Source organism: Mytilus trossulus, chromosome 2, assembly GCF_036588685.1.
Source record: "Mytilus trossulus isolate FHL-02 chromosome 2, PNRI_Mtr1.1.1.hap1, whole genome shotgun sequence".
NCBI lineage: Eukaryota > Metazoa > Mollusca > Bivalvia > Mytilida > Mytilidae > Mytilus > Mytilus trossulus.
This window is the reverse complement of record NC_086374.1, coordinates 60,902,092-60,928,662: the sequence shown is the minus strand read 5'-3', so window position 1 is coordinate 60,928,662 and position 26,571 is coordinate 60,902,092. Positions and strand designations below refer to the sequence as shown.

At 31.0% G+C, this 26,571-nt stretch overlaps 4 protein-coding genes across 4 annotated transcripts; 2 read left to right on the top strand and 2 right to left on the bottom strand.

Moving 5' to 3' along the window:
- Positions 1–1,332: 1,332 nt before the first annotated feature.
- On the bottom strand, positions 1,333–8,454 carry LOC134705915 (mucin-2-like). The gene is made up of 6 exons (XM_063564630.1): positions 8,427–8,454; positions 7,085–7,357; positions 6,305–6,412; positions 4,427–5,668; positions 3,626–3,757; positions 1,333–2,075 (listed from the first exon to the last, which is right to left on the bottom strand). Exons 1-6 carry the CDS (start codon positions 8,452–8,454, stop codon positions 1,894–1,896), a joined length of 1,965 nt encoding a protein of 654 aa, XP_063420700.1. The 3' UTR covers positions 1,333–1,893.
- A 3,291-nt stretch (positions 8,455–11,745) lies between these two features.
- Positions 11,746–14,770, bottom strand: LOC134705914 (uncharacterized). The gene is made up of 5 exons (XM_063564629.1): positions 14,652–14,770; positions 13,827–14,007; positions 12,737–12,837; positions 11,901–12,029; positions 11,746–11,750 (listed from the first exon to the last, which is right to left on the bottom strand). Exons 1-5 carry the CDS (start codon positions 14,713–14,715, stop codon positions 11,746–11,748), a joined length of 480 nt encoding a protein of 159 aa, XP_063420699.1. The 5' UTR covers positions 14,716–14,770.
- A 1,009-nt stretch (positions 14,771–15,779) lies between these two features.
- On the top strand, positions 15,780–22,670 carry LOC134705913 (uncharacterized). Its single transcript, XM_063564628.1, has 8 exons — positions 15,780–16,051; positions 16,752–16,923; positions 18,415–18,527; positions 18,823–18,948; positions 19,613–19,795; positions 21,533–21,657; positions 22,090–22,215; positions 22,593–22,670. The coding sequence occupies exons 1-8, from the start codon at positions 15,994–15,996 to the stop codon at positions 22,668–22,670; spliced, it is 981 nt and encodes a 326-aa protein (XP_063420698.1). The 5' UTR covers positions 15,780–15,993.
- A 1,468-nt stretch (positions 22,671–24,138) lies between these two features.
- On the top strand, positions 24,139–26,220 carry LOC134707701 (uncharacterized). Its single transcript, XM_063567698.1, has 2 exons — positions 24,139–24,283; positions 25,382–26,220. Exons 1-2 carry the CDS (start codon positions 24,199–24,201, stop codon positions 26,185–26,187), a joined length of 891 nt encoding a protein of 296 aa, XP_063423768.1. The 5' UTR covers positions 24,139–24,198; the 3' UTR covers positions 26,188–26,220.
- The last annotated feature ends 351 nt before the right edge of the window (positions 26,221–26,571 follow it).

The window sequence follows — 26,571 nt, the reverse complement described above, 5'->3', positions numbered from 1 at the left end:
ATTTTTATTTATAACGTCCTGTACGAAGTCAGGAATATTCCATGTGTTATCAAAGAGTCCGTTTCTATGTATGTTGGTGTTTGTTTTTATAACAGTTACGTGTTTCTGTTGTAACGTTATTTTCCTCTTAAAATAGATGTGTTTCCCACGGTTTTTGGTTTTGACCCGGATTTTTTCAGTTGGATCAATTTTTGACTTTTGAACAGACGTATACTACTATTTATTAAGAATCTGTATTTTTACTGTTAGAAATGGAGCATATAGAGCCTGTTGTGAGGCATCATTTTTGTCTTACAGACTTCACTTTTAGTTTAAACATATTTATTTATAGTGGATTGGAAAAAAAAGTTTTTCAACTTGTATTAATCCCTTTCCTCTTTGTGGGTACGAGTACTGCCTTGTAGCGGCATTAGCCTTGCTCATTTTCGAAATCTACAAGGGTGTCTTTGACGTGCAAGAGATATGGCTCTCTCTCTAAACACTTTTATTTTAGTATTCTGAGGCAACGCGCCCTTATCAATATCAACCATTCAGACTCAATCCCATAATACATTGCCAAATTAATCTCATTCTTTATAATTCTGACATAGATTACATATAATTAAATGTATTTTTAAAGTGTCCTTTCCATTTAATGAAGTTAAACGTTTGTTGACACAGTAACAGCTTTCCCTATATTCATAAGAAAGGTTACAATTATCACTTTATCTCTGTGGGGCATTTCGTGACCAATTTTTCTAAGGTGATGTTTTCATGAGATGGATATAACTTTGTTCGATATACATATATTCCATAAACAGATAAGGAAGTTAGATCTAAGAATCAATCAATTGAGACAAAAAGTATATTTATCTGTTTGAGAGTCTTCTATTTGAGATGGGGATATAACGTTACATAAGTCTGCCTCCCCATACTTTAAGGCTAATTAGTTCATTACCTACAACATGCTTCTATTCAGAACCGGATACTTAATCATGGTTCCATCCCATTTGTTTAAATTAAGCACACATACCAGTACGATATTAAAACTATTGGACAATACACCAGTGCCCAATTCAATAAAAAACAATATGTAGAATGACAAACATGATGACATAACTAATGGTTCAAATAATGTCGGGCAGTATTTGCGTTTGAATAAATTCAATTTAAAATACACACCATCATCCCTTTTAACAAGTTTACAGGACTTCAACTCGTTAATTGTTTTTTTTGTCAATACAAAAAACGAGGGTGTCGCACGAACTCTAAGAAGAGCGTATCCGGATCTATTTACAGTGTTTCATTCTGACTGTGAATGCATCACTTGCAATTCGAATTGAAACACAAAAGTCAAAGAAACCATCGTTTATTACGAACTTATTATAATGTTAATACCAAAGCACAAGCTAATGAGCTGATTGTCCAATTTGTGGCTAGTAATTCATAAGCAATAGTATCGACTATCGAGTACCAGTACCAGTAGATGAAATTGATACTTAATAAATTTCGTGCGTCTGAAGCTTTACTAGATTTACTATCATCTGGAACGCTTAAATTCAAATATCTAAAAGTTGAAGATGTATAAAAACTACTTAGTCCAAAGTGGCAATATCTCTAAAAGACCAATATAACATGTTTTTATGGAACATTAAAATTCAATTGGAACATGTAAGTGTTAAAAGATTTAGTGAAACACCTGTGTTAATATACCTTCTATTCAAATATAGAAATTAATTGATTTCTTTTATGTAAATAAATTTGATTCAAATATCGTATTGATATTTTCTACCAACAGTTTTGCATGTTCTATTGTTTTTTCAATTTATCTAATAAAACATTTTTAAAAGACATAATATTATCAATATTAAAAATTCCGTCTTTATTGTTTCTTTTTTCACACTTTCATATACTTTATCGCCACGGTCTCACATAACTCTTCTGTTTTGTTTCAAGGTCGGGAAGTTTGATTAGTTCATCATTTTTCTGTTGTTCATTATTGCTAACTTCTGAATGTGTCGTTATACTTGGAAGTTTAGTAGCACAGTACGATCTTTGTCTATCTAGTGATGACTCATCGGCAGATATGCCAGAATCTATAATAAAAAGAAAGTACGTTTGTAGATAGATAATTTTGTGTTCTGTTAAATTGTTCCTTTTAAAATTGTTATACGATGATGACTGATTTACCCTTATTTTGACTGTATTATGTCTGTTTAGTTCACGCATCATTGTAAATATAACGGGATTTGATGAGACTCTCATCAAAGTGAGAGGGTTAGTGCTCTAAAACCAGATTTAATCCACTATTTTCTACATTTGAAAATGCCTGCACCAAGTCAGGAATACGACAGTTCTTGTCCATACGTTTTTGATGTGTTTTGTTATTTGATTTTGCCATGTGATTATGGACTTTCCGATTAGATTTTTATTCAAAATTCGGTATTTTTGTGATTTTACTTTTTTCACATTCATATTAAATAAAGGAGTAAACCAATAACTGTTGCATCATTTTTTCTTAAATTGAGTTTGTAATGTTAGTGTAATTCTTCGTTCAATGTCATGATTTTGGACATGAAAATAATGATATTTTCCTTTTTTTTTTAATATAATTTCGAATCATTCAAGGAATTATCCCCTTCATGCAGACTATAATTCTTAGTCTTTAACATTATTTTGAATTCAAGCATTACTGAAGAGACATTTAGAATTATCAAAACGCACTTCCGATGCAATACATTTGGTACCGTTAATATTTTACTATCTCTGCGTCGATGTCTGTGCGGATGGACGTATAGTTCCCGAGGATACCACAAGCATAGAACTTCGGATACTTTGAGACCAAAAATACAGATGTTTTCTTTTTAGATTTGTTGTCATAATTTTAAGTAATAATTTAATTTTGAAATCAAGTAATGGTCATCCCTGGTGTATCTTTATTTTTTCTTCAACGTTTGTACTAGGTTTTGCACTTCAAATTTTTAGGCATTGGGCCTCATCGAAAGTACATTAACTTCGTAATTTGGTGCAATGAAATGTGTACCGGTAATCTTTTTTATAACTCGGACCTGTCGTTAACTATGCTAGTGGACTGCTATTTCCGGAGAGTGTGACCAACCAACCCAGTAGCCAGTACTGCGATACTTGGATACAATTAAGGAAATTAATTTATTTGAATTTGCTGTAATAATTTATAAATTAGTTATTCTATATCTCCAATGCAAAGCTCTGATTTCATGTCCTCGTTTGGCTATATGATTTGGATCTTTTTGGTTTTATCTGTTCTTCTGCTTTGTGTTAGATTTTGTGCTTCGTATATTTTGAAATGTGCATCTGATTAAATCAAATTACATTTTTTTCCAAGAAAATATTTGCATTTTTTCCCAAGAAAATATATGTATTTTTTTCCAAGAAAATATATGTATTTTTTTCCAAGAAAATATATGTATTTTTAAAAAAAAAAAAATATATGTATTTTTTTCAAAGAAAATATAGGTATTTTTTCAAAAAAAAATAAATGTATGTTTTTCAAAGAAAATGTATGTAATTTTATTATTTCAACCAATAAGCTTATAAGTCAATATCTACAGTATCTATAAAAAGAAAACATGAAAAATGAAATTGATTTTTTGGCACAGAACATTACCTTGAAAATCCGTCGCAGATGATTTCATTCTATGTAAAAAGTCAGTTGAAGGTGGTATATTCTCAGTTTGTTCTTGTTTTCTGACAAACGTTTCAGATTTCATTCCAAGGTTTGGAGAAGGGTGATCTGTTTCTTAAAATATAACCATGTAGTTGAGGATAGAGTTATACAAATACAAATGAATAAAATGGATTGGCAATATATTTGAATAAAATAATTTTCATCAATTATAATTTTTGATATGACATGTACAAGTGTTACACAAGTTTTATGTTGTCTCGAACATTTAACTTTTTTCATTGCTAGATACCGTTAAAATAATTTTGTGATGAAAACACGTTACTCATTTAATTTGCATTATTACGGTTTCTTAATTCCTCCCTCATACTTGCATAATTTACCGAATACACAGACACCCAATTAACTAAACGCGAACAGCAATTAGTCGCTTATTGTTTTATGCATGCATCAAGTCGTAAATTTTCTCTTCAGGTTTTGTTTTCATATTTGAGATGGCGTAGTCATTTATAGTTTAAAATATGAGACCATGTTTTATTCTGCATAGGCCTTTCTTGATTTATCTATTTCTGCACGTTTTATATATTAAGATATTAAAGTTTTGATCTTAATAGAACCAGATGAATCGTATTGTAGAACCATATTATGCCAATGAAATCGTTTCATTAATATAGAAATAAAGTTCAAACTACAAAAACAACTTAATCAAAAGTTTTTACATTGATGGCAAGCTTATACTGTAACATATAAGCAATAATTATTAGTTATCATAAATAATAATACCTGGCGTGTTATCATTTTTTGCTGTTGTCGACTTGTTTGACGCACTTCCAGTGTTAAAGTTCGCATTAGTCTTTGACTTTCGCTTCTTGTTTGAGTCTACAGGTTTAACTTTATTGTTAGAGCCTTTTTTCTGGCTTAATGTTACAATCGGAGGAAGAGCTCTTGGTGTAAGACTGTCCATATATGGACTGTTCTTACTTTTCTTTCCCTTCTTTTTCTTTTTTTTCAATGTATTTTTCTTCGGTCTATTTATTTTGTCCGACAATGGTACCATTTCTGTTTTCGATCTTGGTAGAGTCTGTGAGAGAGGATTTTTGCCCATCTTTTTCTCAAATTTGGTAAGTGAATTTGATCTAATAGGAAACATGTAATGTGGAACTGTTTTATTATATGGTTTTGTTTGATCCATTATGGAGGGTCTATCCTTATCATTTATTATTTCTGTTTTATTCACTACATCTGCTTCATTTATTCCCTTCTCTTCTTCCATTAATATTTCTGTTTGTGTTCTGTCTGAGAAAGTTCCGATTGACCCAGTAGATAATGCTCTATACATTTGTATTCGCTTTAGCGCAGGTGTCTGTATATCTTTTGTCAAAGCAGCTGAACTAACTCCAGTATTAATAATTGGTTTGTGTATTATTAACGGTAACTGTGTTCCCTTCGGTGGGGCAAAAGAATTAAATGTAGTACTTGGTGTTGGTATCTGAATGTCTTGCATTGATAAAGGATCTATCGTCGATACCACCTGACTATCAAGATCAGTTGTTGATGTAGCCGGAATATCTTCCATTGACTGAGAACGGTAGAAAGACTCATCAGGACTAGACATGCGTGTTTGTGGGGAAATTTCGGTCGATTGAGACTCTTTCAGAGAGGGAAGCGAGTTTGATCTTGAGATAACTGAACTTTCCCTAGACATGCGCATCAAAGATTTTGGTGGTGGTATAAATTTTGTTGCCTGTCTAGATAGCTTTTTGTCAGAAATGGGAATGCCTGTGTCATCATATTTTATTCCATATTTAGATATTGTATAGTCTGCTAAATTTCCCTTATCTTGTTTTGAACCTAAGGCAGAGGCTCTTTTTGCAGTTCTCCAAGGCCATGGCATATATTTTGGTGGTGGTGTTTTTGGTGGTGGTGTTGGCGGCGGCGGTGGTGGTGGTGGTGTTGGAGGTTTTTCTGGTTCTCTAAAATTTATATTCTTTAGTTTTTTTAGAAGTTCTGTTTGAGACATCGTATCTATAAGATAATAAAAACAACTGATTTTTTAGTATTCTTAATTCTACTGGTCGAATAATAGTTACAGTCACTAGTCACCGCCATCATTTATGCATAACGTGACTATGACAAATAGCTAATATCTCCATACAAAAATAAACCAGTTTTAGAAACTGTGTTTTATTTTATCCGATTCAGTCAAGGAGACGCACGCAGAGTAGTAGGAAGACAATTGTGCAAATATATGATGTGATAAACGTCCTTGATTTAGATAATACAACTATGCTTTTAAACCAGGTTCAACCCATCATTTTGTTTCTTAAAATGTCCTGTACCAGGTCAGGCATATGGCACTTATTATCAGATAGTTCGTTTTTTGTTTGTTTGTGTGTTGGCGTTTGTTTTTGTTGCACTTCGATGTTCCTGTTATACTTTTGTTTTCTTTTATACTTGATGTGTTTCCGTCGGTTTTGGTTTGTAACCCGGATTTTTTTTCTCTCAATCGATTTACGACTTTTGAAACTGGTGTACTACTGTAGCCTTTATTTGCCTTTTATTGTTGTCCATACTATACGTGCTCAATTAAAATGTCATAGTGACGATCTTAAATGAAATAATGAGTAAACAGTTTGAAGATGTAATGGAACCTAGTGTTACCTGTTGTGACGTATCGCCTTAAAGGTCCAATGGGATCTTTTGTGGGCGTGTCCCATGTCTCTGGATATTCAATAGATGGTATTGATTCATCATCGCTCGGATCATCGTCTGAAATATTTGAAAACTAAATAAATTAAACTTAGTTAAATGATATAGTGATATATGTAAAATTAAAAAATCAAAATCAAAAGTTTTTCTGTGTTTTTTAATCTTGTTCTTGGTCATCAAATGGTTGGTTTGATTTTGATAACACAAATATCTGCGATTCTATCTAAGTGTTATGAAAAAGGTATGGTTCCAGCCCACTCTTCTAAAAGTTTTACAGGATTATGTATGTTTTATGTTTTTCAAGTTTCAAGTTTTAATTAATTATCTTTATATTCCGCAATTTTTCTTTTCAGTAGAAAATTCCTTATAACTATCATTACATTTCCAACGACCACGATATGTAATCAACAATTCCGATAAAAAAAAACATCTTCTCTTCAAAAATAGATATGAATAACCTAAATGATCTGCTTTTCACACAAAAGTCTCCAAATAAAAACAAATATGTAAGTTTCATAATACAAAATGCATGATGCGATTTTGTCTAATCAAATCAATTTATTATAACACTAACATACCTATAGTAAAGTTGGTACGTTCGAATTCATGTTAACGCATGTTAAACGCATGTTCAAATATTTAAACTCCAATTTTTTAGCGACATGCAAGAGAAAAAAACGTACCTGTTTATAATTTTACGGAAATAGTTCTAGACACGATTTTATCACTTACCCAAACCATCTTCAACTTTTACCAAGTCATCCTTAGCATCAGGCACTTTCTTTTTCCGCAGAAGACAATACAGAATAAGTAACAATAATGAAATAACTAGTAAACCACCTAATACGGCGCCAACAATGGGCCATATATTACTATCGTTGGAATCAATAGTAGCTGACTCTGTTGTGTTAGTCGTAGTTTCTATCGTAGTTACTTCCGGTGTTGTTGTCGGAGTAGTCGTTGTTGTTGTTGTAGTTGTCGTTGATGTTGATGTGGTTGTTATTTCTGTCCAAATGATTTAAAGAATATTGACAAATGAAAAGAAATTTCTGTGGTGAACATTTTTACTTAAACAAATACATTGTATCATATTTTTATGTGGTGTATAGTTATATTGTCAATCATTTAAGTTCTAGAACAGCACTTTTCTTTGGTTTATACATTATATAAGAGGTTGGATTCATAAAAGTGAAACAGTGATATGTTTCGTAATGATATTCTGTTGAATGAATAAACTTTAAATCAAAAAGTGTGATTTCAAAAAGAGATTAATGCTTAAACCTTTGTTTTTAGTTGGAGAAAATATTGATCGAGTGTTGTTTTTTTTTGATAATGGCAATCGGTGTAGAAAACTTGCCTCGTTATCTTAGATTCAAAATATAACAACATCTGAGACAATATATATATTGCGATAGTTATCCTCTTCTCAGATAACATGTGGCGGTTATGTTAATTCTACGCTGGTTATAGAAAACAAATAAAATGGAAACAAAGGTTGGTAATTACAAAGTTCCGTTAGCAAAGCTTTTTCCTGATTTTGGAAGAATAGTTTACAACTTACGCCAGTTGCAGAGTGTATTACTTTTCTAGTGTAAGCTTTACTATACATTAAGTTGAATACATCGATTGTGAATACAAGTATATAAAGAGGATAATCCACAACCATGCACAAAAAACAAAGATAAAGATAAAGACCATTAGGGGTCAGTGTAATAGGATGTACTATCATTTTTTTTTAAATTAGTGCGTGTGTCGTGTTGATGGCGTATTTGTTATATTCTCTGTAAAAAAAATAGTCTCTAAATCAAAAAATAAACTGTTTCATTTTGCCAAAATCACAGGAACGATTGATAATTAATTATTTGAAGGTTTCTTATATAATTCCATTTCTTCTTTTCGTTATTGTCTCCTATTATGAATATGTTTATGTATCATGAATTATGTTGGTGTAGTTGCCTTTTTTAAGTGTTTATGGCTGCAATGGTTCTCAAGCCAATTTGATTAACTTTATCCATACATACCACATGTACCTGAAATTGTTTTAAATATGAATTAGTATGACGAACAAAAATACGTTCTATCGTTTTCTTAACCCATGACATTTTAAAGCAACCCATCTATATAACTAAATATTTAAGCAATCTCATACCGCCCCGAAGAAAGTCATTTTGGAAAAAGAGAATGATAATTACATTTATTGTAACAAGAATTCGCTGTGTATACATGATCATACCAGAACAAAGATTTTTAATAAATATATGTATATCACACATTTTAATTCATTAAATACCATTAGGGGTCAGTGTAATTAGTCCTCCAGATGCGGGTTTGGTGTTGTATGTCTGATCAGCAACACATTGACCACCCTGTGTATAGGTCACCTGAATATCTCCCGAGGCTGCATTTTGGACTGCCTAAAAATAGAACAACAAATTTACTATCATTTTAGTGGGGTTAAGATTTTGTTCATCTAATGCATCATAGTCAGAATATGAATAACTGCTAAAATTATTGTTGGAATACTAAATAAAAATTAAAAGAAGTTTTGTGATATTTTTCAATATTTGCAAATTTCATTATTTTGTGTTAGAAAATGATCACCAAGCGTTCAAATTTTTCTTTAACTGGAGAATTTAATCTTAAAGGTTTGTGCTGTTTGTTGTTATTGTTGGATTTTTTTGTCTTATTAATGTACTATAATATCTTCTTTTTTTTTTTATTCACTGCTGCCCTTAATATGTTAACTCAGTTCACATTATATACACACTAACTGTAGTGTGGCTATTGATGAGCTTACCACACAAGTGAATCTGAATGTTGACAGTCGATTAACTGTATCGTCAAAATTATACAAAGACGCATAGTATGTTCCTGATGAATCGTCAACGATAGACGCAACACAACCAAGTCTTCCAAATGCTGCATAAAGATAAGAAGATTTATTATGAAAACATGATTCAACTATGCAAGATCTTGTCCTAGACGTTTATGTTTTATATCGCTTTCATTTGTTGATCTAAATAATGTATTTGTTTGTCTCCATATTTTATGTTTTTCACATTAATTGTCATGTACATTGGACGTTTTGTAGCTTATCCTGTGATCTATGTCATTGTCGATAAAGGTAAAGATATTGAAGTTGTCTTGATATCTTGATTTTACCCTTTTTTACATCAAAGTGAGCACCATCTTTTTTTTATTGGTTGATATATAATTATTTTATCAAGCAAAAGAAGGGATCAAGACAATACTGGATCCAAATTCGTTTCAAAGCCCAAAACATTCATTCATAACAGATGTAACATTAAAAAAAAATGGCATCGCCGTAAATATCCATCCTTCATTGGGTGCAATTAAAACTAAATTTTTACATATTTCTTATTGCATTTAATTAGTTTGTCAACAGATAAGAACCAGAGAAAGCTAAGTTTTGTAAATATCACAAATGTAGCTAAATATTTATGCAAGCGCCTGACATAACGCGAGATGAATTGATTTTTTCAATGTGTTGTGTTGTTGCCTCATCGACGTTTAACCCACATCTCATTATTTTATTTTGTTTATATCTATATTATAATTCTAACACATACTCGTATACGCTATTTTATTGGCACATTTGTCGTAGTCAAAGTTCAACTCTTGTCTGCTAGGACAAACTGAAACAAATCCGTTGTTCGGCGAAGAACATATATCTGTTCCACCAGTGTTGAAAATGTAGGTAAAATTTCTGTAAAGTGGATCTGGACAATCAGTTAAAGCACTTTCCTCTGAACCTTTGAATAAAAAAAAGATATTTTAAATGTCAATTAGATAAAACGTGTATGAGGAAATTACTGCACAAAGTTGTTGCAACTAAATTATTAAGTTTATTCTTTTGCTTCTTTTATTCAGATATTGAAGATTATCCTTTTATACTTATGCATCACGTCTTATTTAACTGTCCCATCGGTCTAATGGGAAAACGGTACTATTACATTTTCCCAGCATTAGGTTGGCCTTTTGTGTACCCAAGGCAAGCGAAGGAAGTCAAATTAGTAGCGCTGTGATTGGATGTAAGGGTACAATATATTTTTTTATTTATCTATGAATAACTGCAGTGTGTATATCTACAATATAAATTTTGAAACCTATTGAAATATTTTCTAGAGAATTATTCGAAAAAATTGGATAAATTTGGTGCAAAATGACGGTGGGCATGAATAACATGAACAAGCTCTGTTGGAAGTTGATCATATTACTATTTGGCTTTAAGTTTTAAAACAGAATAATAAAGTACTAACACCACATATAACTGTTTTATCCAAGGTTTTTATCATAAAAAGTGGTAAATTCAGATATAACTGTTTTATCCAGGTTTTTATCATAAAAAGTGGTAAATTCAGAAAATGTTAATATTGTCGCCTATGGCAGAATAAATAGTACCGTTTTCCCTAATGTTCTATTCGTCGAAATAGTATGAAGAGCTGTTCCTGTTATAATGGTGCACTACGCTAGAAGTACTTGTAACGGGTCGTTCACGTACCTCAACTGATATTTACAGGCGAATAGATGAATGGTATTGTTGTATCACCAAATGTTCCATCATTATTACTAAGATTTTACACAACTCAATATATAAAAAGTCTTCTCATGAATGGTATTATCTGCTAAACTGCTAGATTCCATTCTCAATTTTATTTTTATGTATATCAAAAGCAAATTTTACCAAAAAAAAGCTTGGAAATTAACATAAAATCGGTGTTTTTGTATTTTAGACGCTTTCATGCATGTGTGAACTGCCATTTTCTGTGCATATTTTATAATCTATCATGGGCAATAAATCGTGAACCGCAAAAATGAAAAATTTCAATGTCGTTCTTTACCTCGATTTTGTCACAAGTTACAAGTAAAATTTAACTTGAACAATATTCGTCAAACGGTTCATAAATAATTACACGGAAACTACATAAATTGTCATTCTCAAAACTATCAAAGAACTTATATACCTATATGGAGTAATTTTCATTTAGAACGATAGGTCATTCTTTCGAAGAATCTACCCGGACGATACCATGTTTCAATGATATATGGTCCAAGGCATAAAATAATGACCAGTGTGATGTAATATATTCCTTGATAAACATGCGAACTATAATTTACTTAGAATACCCTTAGAGTATGCATTATCTATAACATGACTCTTGAATGTTAAAGAAGAAAATTTACCATAACAAACGTGACCTCATTTTTTTCAACAACTTTTTTAATCAGTTATTAACGGTACCAGGATTATAATTTAGTATGCCAGACGCGCGTTTCGTCTACATAAGACTCATCAGTGACGCTCAGATGAAAATATTTATAGAGCCAAAAAAGTAAAAAGTTAAAGAGCATTGGAGACCCGAAATTCCGTATTATCCTAAAGGAAAACTCAATTTACATATTATAACTTGAGACATAAAATTGCGCTGGAAAATGTTTTGTCATACTGTATACTCCAAAGTAGACAAACATATATTTTGTTCATCAAAGCCAGATTTATTTTTGTGATAATAAAATGAATATTTACCTGTCCTGACAATGCTTATAAATTCTGCCTTTGATGGTGTTTCTGTGCAAATTTCTGTTGCATTTCCCGTTGAATTTGATGCTGTTCCAAATATATGTATTCGTTCACTACCTATAAAAATATTTTTTGCTGCAATGGAAAAAAAAGAACTACAACAACATTAAAAAAGTTAATATGATAAAACAAAATTATTACATTTTTATATAGTTTGATTACCAATATTAACCCCATTATTGTTGTTACTATTTTAGTAATGGAGGGAAAGTACATGTTGTTTCTTTATTTTTGCATTCTTTATGTTCCCTTTATTTTTTCATGCTTGTTGTTGTCTTACTTGTTCATGCCTGTCGTTCTTTTTTTGTTCATGCTTGTTGTATTCTTTATTTGTTCGTAGTTTTTTGTTCCTGTTTGTTGTTCTCTTTATTTGTTCACCCGTGTTATTCTCATTTTTTGTGCATGCTTGTTGTTCTTTTTATTGTTTCATGCTTGTTGGTCTCTTTTTTATTTATTTATGAAACAATTTCTGTCTATGTCTCTTTAATTTATAAGTTAACGTTTTTTTAACCTGTCTTTTTTTACTTTTTGGTGATTTGGAACATAATCGAATATGATTTTATAACATTGAATAATTGCTGAATGTTCGTTTTTTATTTATTTTTTTGTCATAAAAGCTTCTAACTGAAAACCGTTTAACATTTTATTTAAATTTTCATGAGGTATTATCCATGAAAAAGAGACGAAGTAAATTAAAAGAAGAAATATTTCAAATTTACAATTACAAATATATCAAAGAATCAATAATAAGTAGTATGTTTTGTTATTTATTTTGTACTTACGAGAATTCATATAGAAGTAATAGCTATTATTATTGACTGTTGTTGCCTCCATGCAGATATAAGCAACGGACTCAGACTTATATAGTTCAAATATTTCAGACCTGTAAAACATTTAAATGGGTTTCTTTACAATTGTGTAAGTTATTGGTAAGAAGCTTTCTTTTTTGTCATTATATTTAGTAGAATTTCTAAATGATGCAAGCTTGTGTTTTTTTGCTAACCAGCATAAAGAAAAAGACCAATAAATAAATTAAAATCTACAAACTTTGGTGTACCAGAAAGGTAATTTACGTACAGGAATTATTGGTTTAATAGTAGGACAATTAAATAACGCGATAATGGAAGCTAGTAATTGTTTATTTTTGAAGACATGAAAGAGATTGAAAATAAAGATAAAAAACCGTATGCATGATGGAACGACTTTAAAGAGGTTTAAAAAATACTGAACAGACAGTTCAGGTTTGTCCTCGCGTAAAATTGATTTTATCCACAACATGTATATCTTTATTACCAAAGTCTATATAAACTATAATTAGAACATTTTGAAGAAGTATACAACTCATCATCATTCTATTGTTTTTGACAATCAAACAAACGGTGTTTTATGACAACCAAAATTTATATCAGGCAAGTCTAAAATAAGGGTTTGGCTATACCAGACATCACATAAACCTCATTCGATAAAAGAGTTGAATGTGTCACAGACACTTATCTCCAAAAACAACTGTATTCCAACATGAATTTCATATAAATAAAAAGAAAGTCTATGCACTATTCACTTTTTATCAACCTATGCTGAATAGAGGATACTTATATATAAGATGTAATTATGATATAAAAAAAAAAAAGAAGAAACTCGAAAAAGGGTCGTTCACTTCTTAAAAATACGAAGCTGTATCCAATTTCATTCGAAAATAAATTTAAAAAAATGTTTATAATGGGGGGGGGGGGGGGGGGTCTCATGTTTAATTGCGAAAGAGTGATAAATACTCAAAGTAAGCTTAATGTTGCACTTTAACTTATAATACACATGAAAAGTCACATTACATAGTTAAAAAAAACTGAATTTTATATAAAAGTATATAAATACCTTAAAATAACATACGGCTCTGTGGAATTATCATGACACGTCCAGTCGGATGTAGTCTTTCCGTTTATATTGAATGTATGACTCCCTAATGTTAATATGCTACTAGAGACGGTTATTGTCTCGTAATCGTTACTCGTCCATGATCCAACAAAGCTACTATCAAACGTGCAATCAGCACTCACTAGAAGATAGAAATTATACAAGAATACTAATGAGATTCGGAATAGAGCACAAATAATGGCTGTAACCTTGTTGCGCATGACAATGTACAAAATATAGTTTATTGGAAAAATTTGATAACATCATTGTATAAATTCACTTCGACTAAGGTTTTATTTCCTTTATTAAAATAATACAAGTTAAAAGCTATTTTTACATGGTTGAATATTTGGTAAACTTCTTACAGTATGCTTTGATCAGGAAACATTTTGGAACAATAGTGTATAAACAACAACTATCACACATGTATATGTGAATATACAGTTTGATCGCAACAATCTAGGAAGAACAAAATTAAAATCCGACAATTACTATAATAATGAAAAAAAAGTTTTTGTAATAACCTGTAGATTTTAATCATTCCGATGCCCAAAACGGGAGTGAACACAAAGTTGGTAAAACTTCTATATATTCAATTTTCCCAATTCTATGGAATAAAATCATTTTTCTTTTCTCTTTACGTAACCTTTAATTAATTTTCTAATTTGAATCTAATATTTTTACAAAACATGTATGAGTATAAAAAAAAATGGGTTGTCAATTGTGAGTAAGTAAAATAAAGAAGTCCATATAGTCGGTGTGTATTGAATCACAATTGAAACTTACCAGACTGAATGTGTAGAACAAACCAAAGTTCTGATAAAAATGAAATGCATCCTTTCGTATCCATTTGTGTAATGTTTATAATGTCCTTTCCACCATTACTATTTAGAAGTTAGTGTTACAATAAAACTCATTGAATGATTTAGCTTATTTGTTTAACACAAACGAAAAGGAACGTAAGTGATATTCAACGATTTCATGGGGTCACGGGTACGGAATAAGACTTACGTTAAATGCTTTGACTGTGTAGATGTTAATCGAATGTTTAAAGATTTCATTGGTTTCCATACAGTTTGTCCCATAACTTTCCCTTGTTTTTTCTTATGATATTTATCTATATTCTCTCTCAATATGTTTTTATTCTAATTTAGTAATACAAGTGTGCTCTTACTAAAACAACATTCATATAGGAAACAAGTGTGAATACTGAAAATATTTATATTTTCAATTTGCTTATTTACTTTCTTTCTGTTATGGTTATTTATTTATCAGTTTCTTTCTTCCATTCTTTTTCCGTTCGGTCTTGCTTTTTAATTTACCTATTTAATTTTACCAAATTAAAATTTATTTATTTACTAAGTGATTTGAAACTTACAAATCGTAAGTTAAGTTCTTTTTTAAGGACGAGGTACATAAAAGGAAAGAGTCTGGTGCATCTAAGCACTAGAAGATGAGAAGTGTTTGTACAAAACACCAATTTTGGACTTAACAGTAAGCGCTCATATAAAAAAATGTCAAAATGAAATTTGTTTTACTTTTTAAAGTGTAGTGAATGTTTTCAATGTTTGAGTAATAAAATCATATGTTTGTTTTTGGTTTGAATGTGTTGTGAAATGCTATCGCATTGATGAATTGTTACAAACAGTGTCAATAATTAAAAACTCGAGCCATCCAATTATTTTTACACATCTTTCAATATATTCCTTAGAAATTCGTCTACATTTTTGCCAAACAAAATGTCGACCCTTCAATTGAAATGAATATACATTCTATTGGTCTATTTAACAACCTCTCTTTTATGATATTCATATTTAAATACTTGGTGTTTAAAAAATGAAATTATTTTTACGACTTTTAATTTGTAGGTAATTAATCCGGTTGTTAATATCAACACATAGATACTAAACATGAACAATGGTAAAATAACACATGCAATATTAAGTTACAAATTTAAAATCTTGTCTTTTGTTTAAACAATAAAACATGCGAAAAATTATCTAAAATTGTTAATTTCAATGGCAGGTTTTTGCCATAGGTTTAAATAACCATCCTTTTGTAAATTATCAAAATGAAGAAAAAATGTTACATGTTATTTTAATCTTTGGAATATTTCTGATGGATCAAAATGGTGGTACTTGACGTAAGACTGATTTATGGATTGTTCCTGTTAATACATCAAAGTTGTAAGTATTTTGAATGTTTTGTTTCATAATAAATATAAGCTGTTTCAGATAATTCGTTTGCTGTTGCAACTTAAAAGACATGTCGCATCAAATTAAATTATCACAAGATTGACGCTGGTACCAGAAAAACCATAACTTCTTATGTAACATCACTAATAAAAGCAAAAAACTCCCTTAACGACTCACAAAACAATGAAAGTTATGTTTTCTGTTATGAATGGACAGTATTCAAAATTGATAAATATTTTAAATAAGGTGATGTTGATTGATTTCAAATAAAACAAATTTGAATCAGAGACAAAAATTACGTTGAGGTTAGCAACTATAAGTCACCGAAAAGACGTTAACATTGAGCAACACTCATACCGTATAAGCAGCTTTAAAAAGGACTCGACATGAACAAAACAATAGAAACAACGGTCTTATTAATGACCTAAGGACTAACGAAAAACAAATATAACATACCGCAATAAACAACAGTACACATTAAGTCAACAGTAGTATACCACTGTTCGAAAGTCATAAACATGCCACTTAAATCTATATAAAAATCTACTTTTAACATCAAATTGAAAAATCTTTGACATGTTTTCCTCTCATTAAACTCCTAGCTAGTTCAGATAACCAATTGTCAAACATTTCATTGGAAGTTGATTACTTGGCGAAAGACACGTTATTTTACCTTTCTATATGTTTTTAGGTGGACTATGTACTTACCCAAGTGACTTACGAGGAACATGGTACGACAGCGTTTATGGTACTATCGCCTTTACAGATTCTTCTATGAACATGGAGACGAAAAAATTCGTTACTGGTTTCACAAATACAAACTTTACTTGTCAACTAAATAATGGAGATATGTATGTATCAAAGTAAGTATATATATATATATAACAAGGTCATAGTGTTTGTACATGTATGAACAGTAATGTCTTACAGTTACTTTGCATGTATGTACATAGTGTGGTTTTTGTTATGTTTTGTTTTTGATGTTTAATGGTTTGCTATTATTTTTATTTTTGTCTTGTTTTGTGTTTTGGATTTTGATGTATTGTGCTTTTTTTAATTTAGTTGGGGTTTTTTTTGGGGGGGGAGTGCTATTAGCCTTCTAAATCTCATTGAAGTTTATTTAATATTTCTCTCATCCTTGAAATTCCGCTTCTTTATTGAGTCTTTTGTAGATGTATCGCCTGTCATACATTATAAGGCTGGAATCTTTGATGAGTTAATAATATATTTTATCATTTTAATGGCATATTTGTACGATTCTATTTTTGTTTGTTTGTTACAAATGAATTTTATTTTGAAGAATATGGATATAGGACGATGAGGAATACAGGGCAAAGGAAAATCTCATCAAACATAGAAATGACATTAAGATACCAAAACACGGTCTTCGACAATGCAATGAATGTATATTGACGACGTGCACAGAGTTGACGGCCACTGTAAAATACGCTTTTAAAAGTAGCTTTATACAAACGTGTTAAACAAATATTTTAAATAGGAAGTTTTTTTTATGATAAAATGTTTAGAGCCAGCTATACAAATCCACATAATTAATAAGGTTATTAAAATTAAATCTCTAAAGAATGAAACGAACATGAAAAAAACGGCAAAAATATGTGTAACTTGTAACATTAAATAATAATAAAGTATAGTTTTTGACCTGAATTTTGTACAAATTCAACGTATATTCCTGCATTTTCATACAATATTTTTTTCCGTATTCGGACTATGACATCATACGATCCTCATCTAAAAAAAATCAAAATCGGCCATTGTGATTGACTTTGGAATTTAGTTAGTTATATGTAAGAAGTAGTAATTTGGAAGGATTAATATTAGCAAATGGAAGAATCGGTGAATAAATATGTACTTGCTAAAAAAAATTATTTCGAAATGACTCGATATTCCAAATGTGCATAACAAGAGGTTTTGAAAACTCTTCAAAATATGAATGATTCGATAGTCAAGGCCGAACATCTGATTTTTTTAAATGTCCAGCGATTATGTTACAGTTTAAAGAATTGACGTTTTAACGCTATTTTATGAAAAGGGTCTACGACATAGTCGCTTTTTATTTCTTTTACACCGCTCTTAGCATGTATTTTCTTAGATTTTCAGAATGTGCATTTGCTGTACTTTGTTGTTCGGAAAAAATTAAACCTGCTGAACGTTTATTTTTAAAATTATGTGATAAACTACGTGTCCAGTGTGTTTGTTACGCTTACGTTTTCTGGGGTGGAAAGCCGACGTCGTATATGATTTTAGCTATTTGAAGACGTTACGTTTGTGGATCTGTACCTGAAATCAAAGAGATATGCATCCTATAAATGCCTGCTATTTATTTTATTTTTCAGAAGCGTTGAGGCTGTCACGCTAGGTATTCTTGGTGGTTTCACTGTTAATGTATGGATATGCTTCGAAATAAAATCATTAACAACTTCATCATTTTATTATTACCTCAGATCAAGTAAGTGATTTTTGTTCTTAAAAGCTTCCAATTGATATAAGAATACACTCCTATTTTGTCACCGTTTTGGGATTTACATGTATCTGCTTTTAATGATCTTCAACTTCGCGTTTGATTCGGCCTTTCTTCTGTATTGATTCATGTGCTACTAACGGGTCTGACATATACTTAACGCGCATCTGGCTCATCAATTATAAGACTGTTATCTTTGAAAAATGTTCGTGTATTTTTAAATAGATAAAAGACATGTTCGTTAAAAATACATATAGATTAAGTCGTTGACATATCATTTCAGGTGATCAAGACAATTTAAATTTTGGCGATGTAGTCCCCGTTGCAACAACGGTTACAACTGTAACAGAAGCAGATGTGTGTAATACTTCACCAGGCGTCGGTGAATTCCATATGCTTGTAAATCCTGGTGAGTTGTTTAGAACTTAACTCATATAAACATAACAAGACTATTCTTTTCCAAATATTTCATACGCATAACGATAATCAATGCTAAATATTTCCAATTGCATTGAACAAATAAGACTAGAATACTATGTCGAACGTTCATCATACTGAATCAGTATATTTCTAGGTTTTCTGGATCATTTCGACTGAAAACCCGACTAAGAACGGCATTTCCATTTAGAACAAAATCACAAAAAAGGACACGAAACTCTCTCAATCTTATGCACTAATGATTTCTTTCAATTTGAAAAAAACATACAATTTTGTTCAAAAGCGATTTTTTTGTATTTACCTTTATACAGAACTTCACGCCCAAAACATTTAAAGCCAAACATGCATAGCTACTCAAACATTTGAAGGTCTATAAGACCGGAAGAGACATAAAAGAAGAGCGAAATCCATCTAAGGTCAACATTAAGCTATGATTAATATTCAATTATTAAAATTATCAGTACGTTGTTTCAACGACGGAGAAAATCCTAGCAGCAGACTACTACAGTAATAGTCAATAGGAACTACAAAAGCGTCATATCAAAATGATTTTTTTAAATATATGATAAAATAATACTTTAATTGTTAAAATGTGTGCGTATGCCTGAAGTACTATTTATTTATATATTATACAGCTTCTGCAAAGGAAGGATTAAGCGCTGTTCCTGTACCTTTGCTTGGTGATTTTACTTATACCATGAACTTTGGAACCGATTCATCGCAATGTGGGGTATCTGCTTTCTGGGAAGGATGTTCTAATACAACTATTATTACTCTAAATAATACTGCCTGTGGAAGTCAGTTCGTTGGATATTCAGGTAAATGTATAAAGTAGCTGTATTTTTCATATGCAACACAATGTTTAGTAGGTTTTAATTAAAACAATGTCTTACAATATATAACTGATCGAATATCTTCCTTTTTGTCTCTTCAGATTGATGAGATCGTGTAAGGAACTTGAAACTCTGTTTTTCACCTTATACATTATATACACTCACATCTGATAACCAAATATAGTTTCTTCGTCATTTCATGCAACCAACATAAGATATTGGAGAGTACCAGTATGGCCTGACCCATCGAAAATTTGTCATTAAAAGTCACGATCAATATCTTTTGTGCTTTCCGTCTACATTATTTATTTTTTTAGTGGGGGTCATGTTTCTAGGTTCTTTTTTTTTAAATAATGTTTTTTTTTTTTTTTTTTAAATAATGTTTTTTTGGGTTTTTTTTTAATAATTTTTTATATAGTATAGTCTGTTTTTCTTCCCGTGATTTCTTTGTATTTTTGTTCACCAGATCCTTTTTGTAAATTTCTATTAGTTTGAATTTAGACTAATTTTAAAGTATAATGCATTTTACGATATTTTCTTCCCGTGATTTCTTTGTATTTTTGTTCACCAGATCCTTTTTGTAAATTTCTATTAGTTTGAATTTAGACTAATTTTAAAGTATAATGCATTTTACGATATTTTTGAAATATTTTTACGAAGGAAACAGCATAGCAGCAATCAGACGAAGTATGAAGAATACGTGTGTTCAAAAGACACATTGTGTTTATTCATAAAATGAACAGTTGTTTACTGATGTTTTAATCTCATAAATTCGTTTAGAGCATACACACTAAAGGGGATATAAAGGCTTAGGAAATCGCATTAACTCCAAAAAAGGGCACCTTTTGATGATTTGACAGGATAAGCGTCATCTGATATGCATGCTTCACTCAATATGCGAATCAACATTTGGTCATTCCGCGCCAGTGAATATTTGAGGCAAACGTATGACAATGCCAGTATTTATTTTATTGACGCACAAATGTAGCAAATAAAATGATTTAAAAAAATCTCTTTAGTTTACCATAAGAGTACTAGTAGTTGCAATTTATGATCGAGTAGTTTATCAGTGAAAGTCTAAAATTGTCCTAGTAGAAAACAATACTCTTTTTATATGGTTCAAAATAAAGATTCACAGATTTTCATAAACTCAGCTTTTATTTAAACATATTTATAAATAGTAGATTGGGAAACAAGTTATTGCAACTTATATTGGTCTCTTTCCACTTTGCGGGTGCGAGTGATGCCTTTTAGGGGCATTAGCCTGCTCTTTTTCGCAATCTACAAGGGTGTCTTTTACGTGCAAATATAAGACTTTCTCTTAACACGATTCAGCCATTTATCGCCCCCCCCCCCTCTGACTTTATTAAACTATGATCCAAATCCGTATGAAATACATGAAGGTATACAAGTATCTCTATGAAATCACACATGTAACTTACCAAATTAGTCTCTTTTAATGAAGCAAAGTTATTCATTCTTTTCACTAATAGATAATTTTATAGCTGATGACATATTTACGAAATTTTATGTTGAGCTAATATCTTCTCTACTACACTACCAAGAATTTACTCACGTTATTTCTTGTATTTTTGAGCAAAAATTTGATAACTCTTAATTACCAAAACAAAACAAAACAAACCAAGCAGCAAAAAAGCACAACGAACATTCAAATTCATCACACATTTTTATAAATAAATTAATTATCATTATTCATTCCAGCGTCTGGTTCATTAGGTTGTATCACATCATTCCAAGACACAACAAGTACCAGTGTTTACTATGTAGGTGTTTACAACTTTGATACTACTGTAAATGGAGCGTCTACAAAGCGATTTACGTGTTTTGTGAGTAAATCAGACATTTTTTTTTATTCTGTTTGCTATCATATTATTGCTTTACATGGAGTGAATAGAGTGTTCATACACAATCATTCGCATGCGCACCTACATATACGCATTTACTGGTAATGATAAACACAGAGTACTTCATTTTGTAGTATTGGTTGTTGAATGCCTAATAGAAATTTAAAATTGCCTATCAAAGTTCGAATATTTACAAATCCCTCACCCCACCCCCCAAATGAAATATAAAACTGTGCTAAGAGCCTTCTTACACTTACAGTGAGATACTCCGTGTTTAAGGCCTAAATAGGATTTTGATAGAGCAAAACTTTTTTTTATTTTTCAATGTTTTTTTGCTGTGCACATACTGATTTTGTGTCATGAATGTAAAACTTAGAATATGATTCCTAATAATTTTTTTCTTATTATTTTTAGACGGTGGAATTTGATACCAATATTACAATGGTCAGTCAAAGTCCAAATAAATGTTCATCAGGTTCCAGTCCGACGGTTCTTCCTACAGATGGTGCTCTTCTTCAACTCACAACTGTCAGTAAGTTGGTATAAAAAGAAAAATCATAAAAATACTGATTTGAAAAAAAGTCCCTAATCAAATGGTAGAATCAAAAGCTCAAACACATTAAACAGATAATTAATTACATTTAAAACAAATGATATCAACAAGATGCTATTTTTTTTTAATTGACAACTCCTTTGTTACGTTTTTTATGACCTGTTTTCAACAGACAATCGGCATGTATGTAGGTACCAACTGGTCACGTCTTCATGTCGACCGGTTCATTTAATTTATATACTTGTGCTTTATACAGAGGCTTTTCAGTGACATTTCATCAGCGCCTGTGTAGGGAGTAAATATCATCTCCCAGTTGACACGATACACCAAAGCTTTAGTTTTCCTTCCTGGTTTTCCTTGATAGCTGGTTGCTGCTGTCAAGGAAGCTATTGAACCAAAGGCTCTTAGTGGTAAAGTTGAAGCAATCCCATCTAAAGTGTAAAGAATGCCATAATGATTATGTTAATTAATATGGAATACCCGTGCCTCAATGACCAAGATATGTACAAATGTTGCCTTTATATATGTTCTGATTGTGGTAGCTAAATCCCGTTCCTATTGTCCAAGATTAAAACATCCCCAAATGAGACTTACACTATAATGCCAATAGAGAAGCAGGATCTGTTTGTCCTCCTGATGTACCTAAGATCGCCCTGGTTTTTCTTGGATTATTCTTTTTATCATGTTTTTGTTGGTCTCCCTTCGGTATCTTCCTATGAACACATTTACCAGAGTAATCAGTAATTATATTAGGACTTTTCAAAACAATTCGAAGGTTTAGGTTTATAATGAAGGATGATTTTTAAGTGTCATACCGAAATACTTTTTGGATGTGTTTTCTGTTTTTTTAAGAGCACACGCAAATGCATAGCCTTAATTCAGGGTACTAGCGATAGATTTCATGAGTAGTAATACCACCATTGTGCTCTGATGAAATTGATATGTTCATTTTAACATTATTGCTGTCATAAACCATATAAATTTAAAACTTGCCATAAAGTGTTTATCACGAACATAATTTACATTAGAAATGTCTTTTTCTGAAAAGATCACAGGACTACTTGCAATCGAGCTTATATTTTAAGGGAAATCAACGTTCAAACTATCATGAAGCGTAATGATATACATGTTGTACTTGGTTATGGTGATGCAAGTTTTGCTTGTGTTTAGAAAAAAACATTTCATTAATCATTTTAATTAATACCTTTTTAATTCTAATTATACACTATTTTCAGCATCCTGTGGTGAGTATTAACTTGCTTTAAACTATCAGTGCACCTGATTGAATACTTTACAAACATAATTTGTATACAACAGGCCTCAACTGGTCACATCAACGGAAATTTTCTCAAGAGTTATATTGTTGTCAATTACTAGTAATTGCTATGGGTCGAAATCAGTGACACAGCAGTCCATATCTTGAATTCGCTCTAGTTCTACCTTACCATTTAAAATACTAGTTTAACTGACAACTAGCGAGATCATTGGTTCATATCTGAATGCTGCATTAAACTTGTAAACCAAATGTTATGTTTAAAATAATTATTTCTAAAATTACTATACCTTTTCTTAACTTTGATTACAAATGTTTTTACTTTTCGGTTTATGCTCTTTAACTTCGTTTTCGACTTGGACCTCGAACTGTTTTGATTCTCATTGATGGGTCGTATGTTGTCTGGTATCTTTGATAAACAATATTCATGTAATTTTTTTTAACATCAATGTTATTTCTTTAAATATTTTCAAAAGCGTACAACATATGTTGTGGATACAATGTTTAGCCTAGTCATCAAATTGCATAACTTTGTTTTCACATTTGTATGCAAACATAGCAATTATCCGCAATCCTTTAGAATGTTAAACGACGAATCAGCCCGAACATCATTTTGATATCTCTACTTTCAGCACCAGTAACCCCGCCAGATGATCCGCTGTCAATTGCAGCAATCTTTGCAATAGTTTTCAGTCTAATGTTAATCATATTTCTGGCTCTAGTAATTGGTATTTGCTGTTATAGAAGTTATATTAAAAAGCACACAAAGAAAATCATTATCAGTAAGTATAGGCTAATTTCAAAGCTCTTGTCAAACAGCAAATTGTAAATTGCACTAGATATATTAGAGATAACAGTAGTTTATCGATGTTCAAATCTTATTAATGCGTTAATCAAATAGATAATAATTAACGTAATAAAACGAAGAATCGCATGAAATCAAAAGAACAGGTTATCGGCTCGTGTCATGCATGCATCTAACGCCAATTGAATCCCCTGTTATATTTAATTTTAAAAAATCTACAGTATTTATGTAATCAGAGTTAGCAATTAACCATGTCACATATTGTTTCAAGTAATTAGTAGGAATTTCAACACGATGACTACTGACAGCATTAATTCATGTGTTGTTGTTAGTCAAAATGTAAAAGGGCTAATGCAAAGAAGGAATAGAAAAAGTCTGAGATAATAAAAAATTAAGAGAACAATATCTGAAAACGCATATTTCTGAAGACCATACGAACCAAAGATAACAGTATTTTAAATCAGAATTTGGTGCGATCTTAGATTAGATTAATACAATATGATATCTAATCATTTTATATCAAAATAGTATTAAAAGTTATCAAAGGTACCAGGATTATAATTTAGTACGCCAGACGCGCGTTTCGTCTACATAAGACTCATCAGTGACGCTCAAATCAAAATATTAATTAAACCAATGACAAAACCGATAGTTTATTATCATTTAGTTAGAATGTTATCTTATTTAAAATTTATTCATGCATCTGATTTACTGCCATGGAACAGATCTTTTTCCCAAATGTGTTCAATCCAAAGAGAGATAAATTAACACAATATTAGTGCAAATTAATAAAATTTCAAACAGTTTGAGAAATAACTATACAACTATACAACTTGAATGATGTAACATCTTCATTCCTATTTCATGAATATTTCAAAAAGGATTTTTAACCAAAGCTGTTGAGGCATTAACGTCAATACGTACAACACATTATATATTATAGTGAATCAAAACATGTATATGTATGTGCTTAATCAAATGAAAAATGTTTAGAAATTTTCCACTTAGATTAGAGATAGAGAATAAGTCCAATTAATAAATTAATATAATCGTTTTTGATTTTTTGATTTTATAGTTCCAAAAACACTTCCTAGAGGAGCCCATACTGTGTTTACTTTGTCAGACACCAATACCATGGTAAACAAGGAAATAATAACAGAGCCTAAACTTGTAGTAAAACCAATCAGGAATGGGCAACCACAGAGCATGGAACTACAACAATGGAAACAAAACTCTGAGTTTCAAGAACCAGAAGGACAGCTTAAATTAGTAACAAAACCGCAACCACCCATAGCGACAATAGACACAATGAAAAGTCGAGTTGCTACCCAGATGCGTGAAGACAGTGAACGTAAACGCAACCAGGCGCTCGTTATCGACAGAGTGAAAACTAACTTAGAAAGGGAGTTGCGTGTTATAGCAGTGTTAAAGGCTAAGGATGCTGCGAATAAAGATGCATATAATAGAGAAGCAGCAGCCAGTAAAATGAGTCAGGCAGCATCAATTTTTCCACCTAAAAGTAGAATGAGTCAATATGTTCATGACCCTCAAGCAAAAAGTCGAACAATGAGCATGCGCAAAAATAAAATCACAAATGGAACAATTAAAACAGCAGCTCATGACAATAGTTTTAACAATTCTTTTAGTTATGATCCTAGAACTTCAACACCGTTATCGATTCAGAGACCTTCTAGTATTGATATGGTTATGTCTGAAGCAAATTTATCAGTGTTTTCAGTTGATTTGAAACACAGATCTTCTAAGACCCCTAGACCTCAACCAGATATAACGGTGACTAAAAGAATTAGGGATACAAAAAAATTCCCAACCATTAAAGAACTAAGTAATATGCCAGGAGAATTTCAAAACTTTGAACGGTGAATTGTATTTAATAGAATTATAAGAAACAATAGTCATATAACAATTTACTTACCATTTTGTATGTATTAGTTTTATATTTTCCGTTAAGAAATTGCATCTTTATTTATCATAAACTTGTTTAAACTGAATTTTAAACTGTATATGTTTTTCGAGTGGATAGAAACTTCTGCGAGTAAATTCTGGTTTCCATCACATCAAAGCAACGAATGATAAAGAACAATGTCGTCGGTAAGTTTACGACATAAAAAACATCAATCTTGAGAGAATCTGGTAAATGTTGTTAAAGTTCATTCTCTGTTCGATTTATATTGGAAACCACTGTTACAAACCCTCATTCTAACCAATACAAATTTACAGCTATCATTTTGGATATTCCAAGTTACA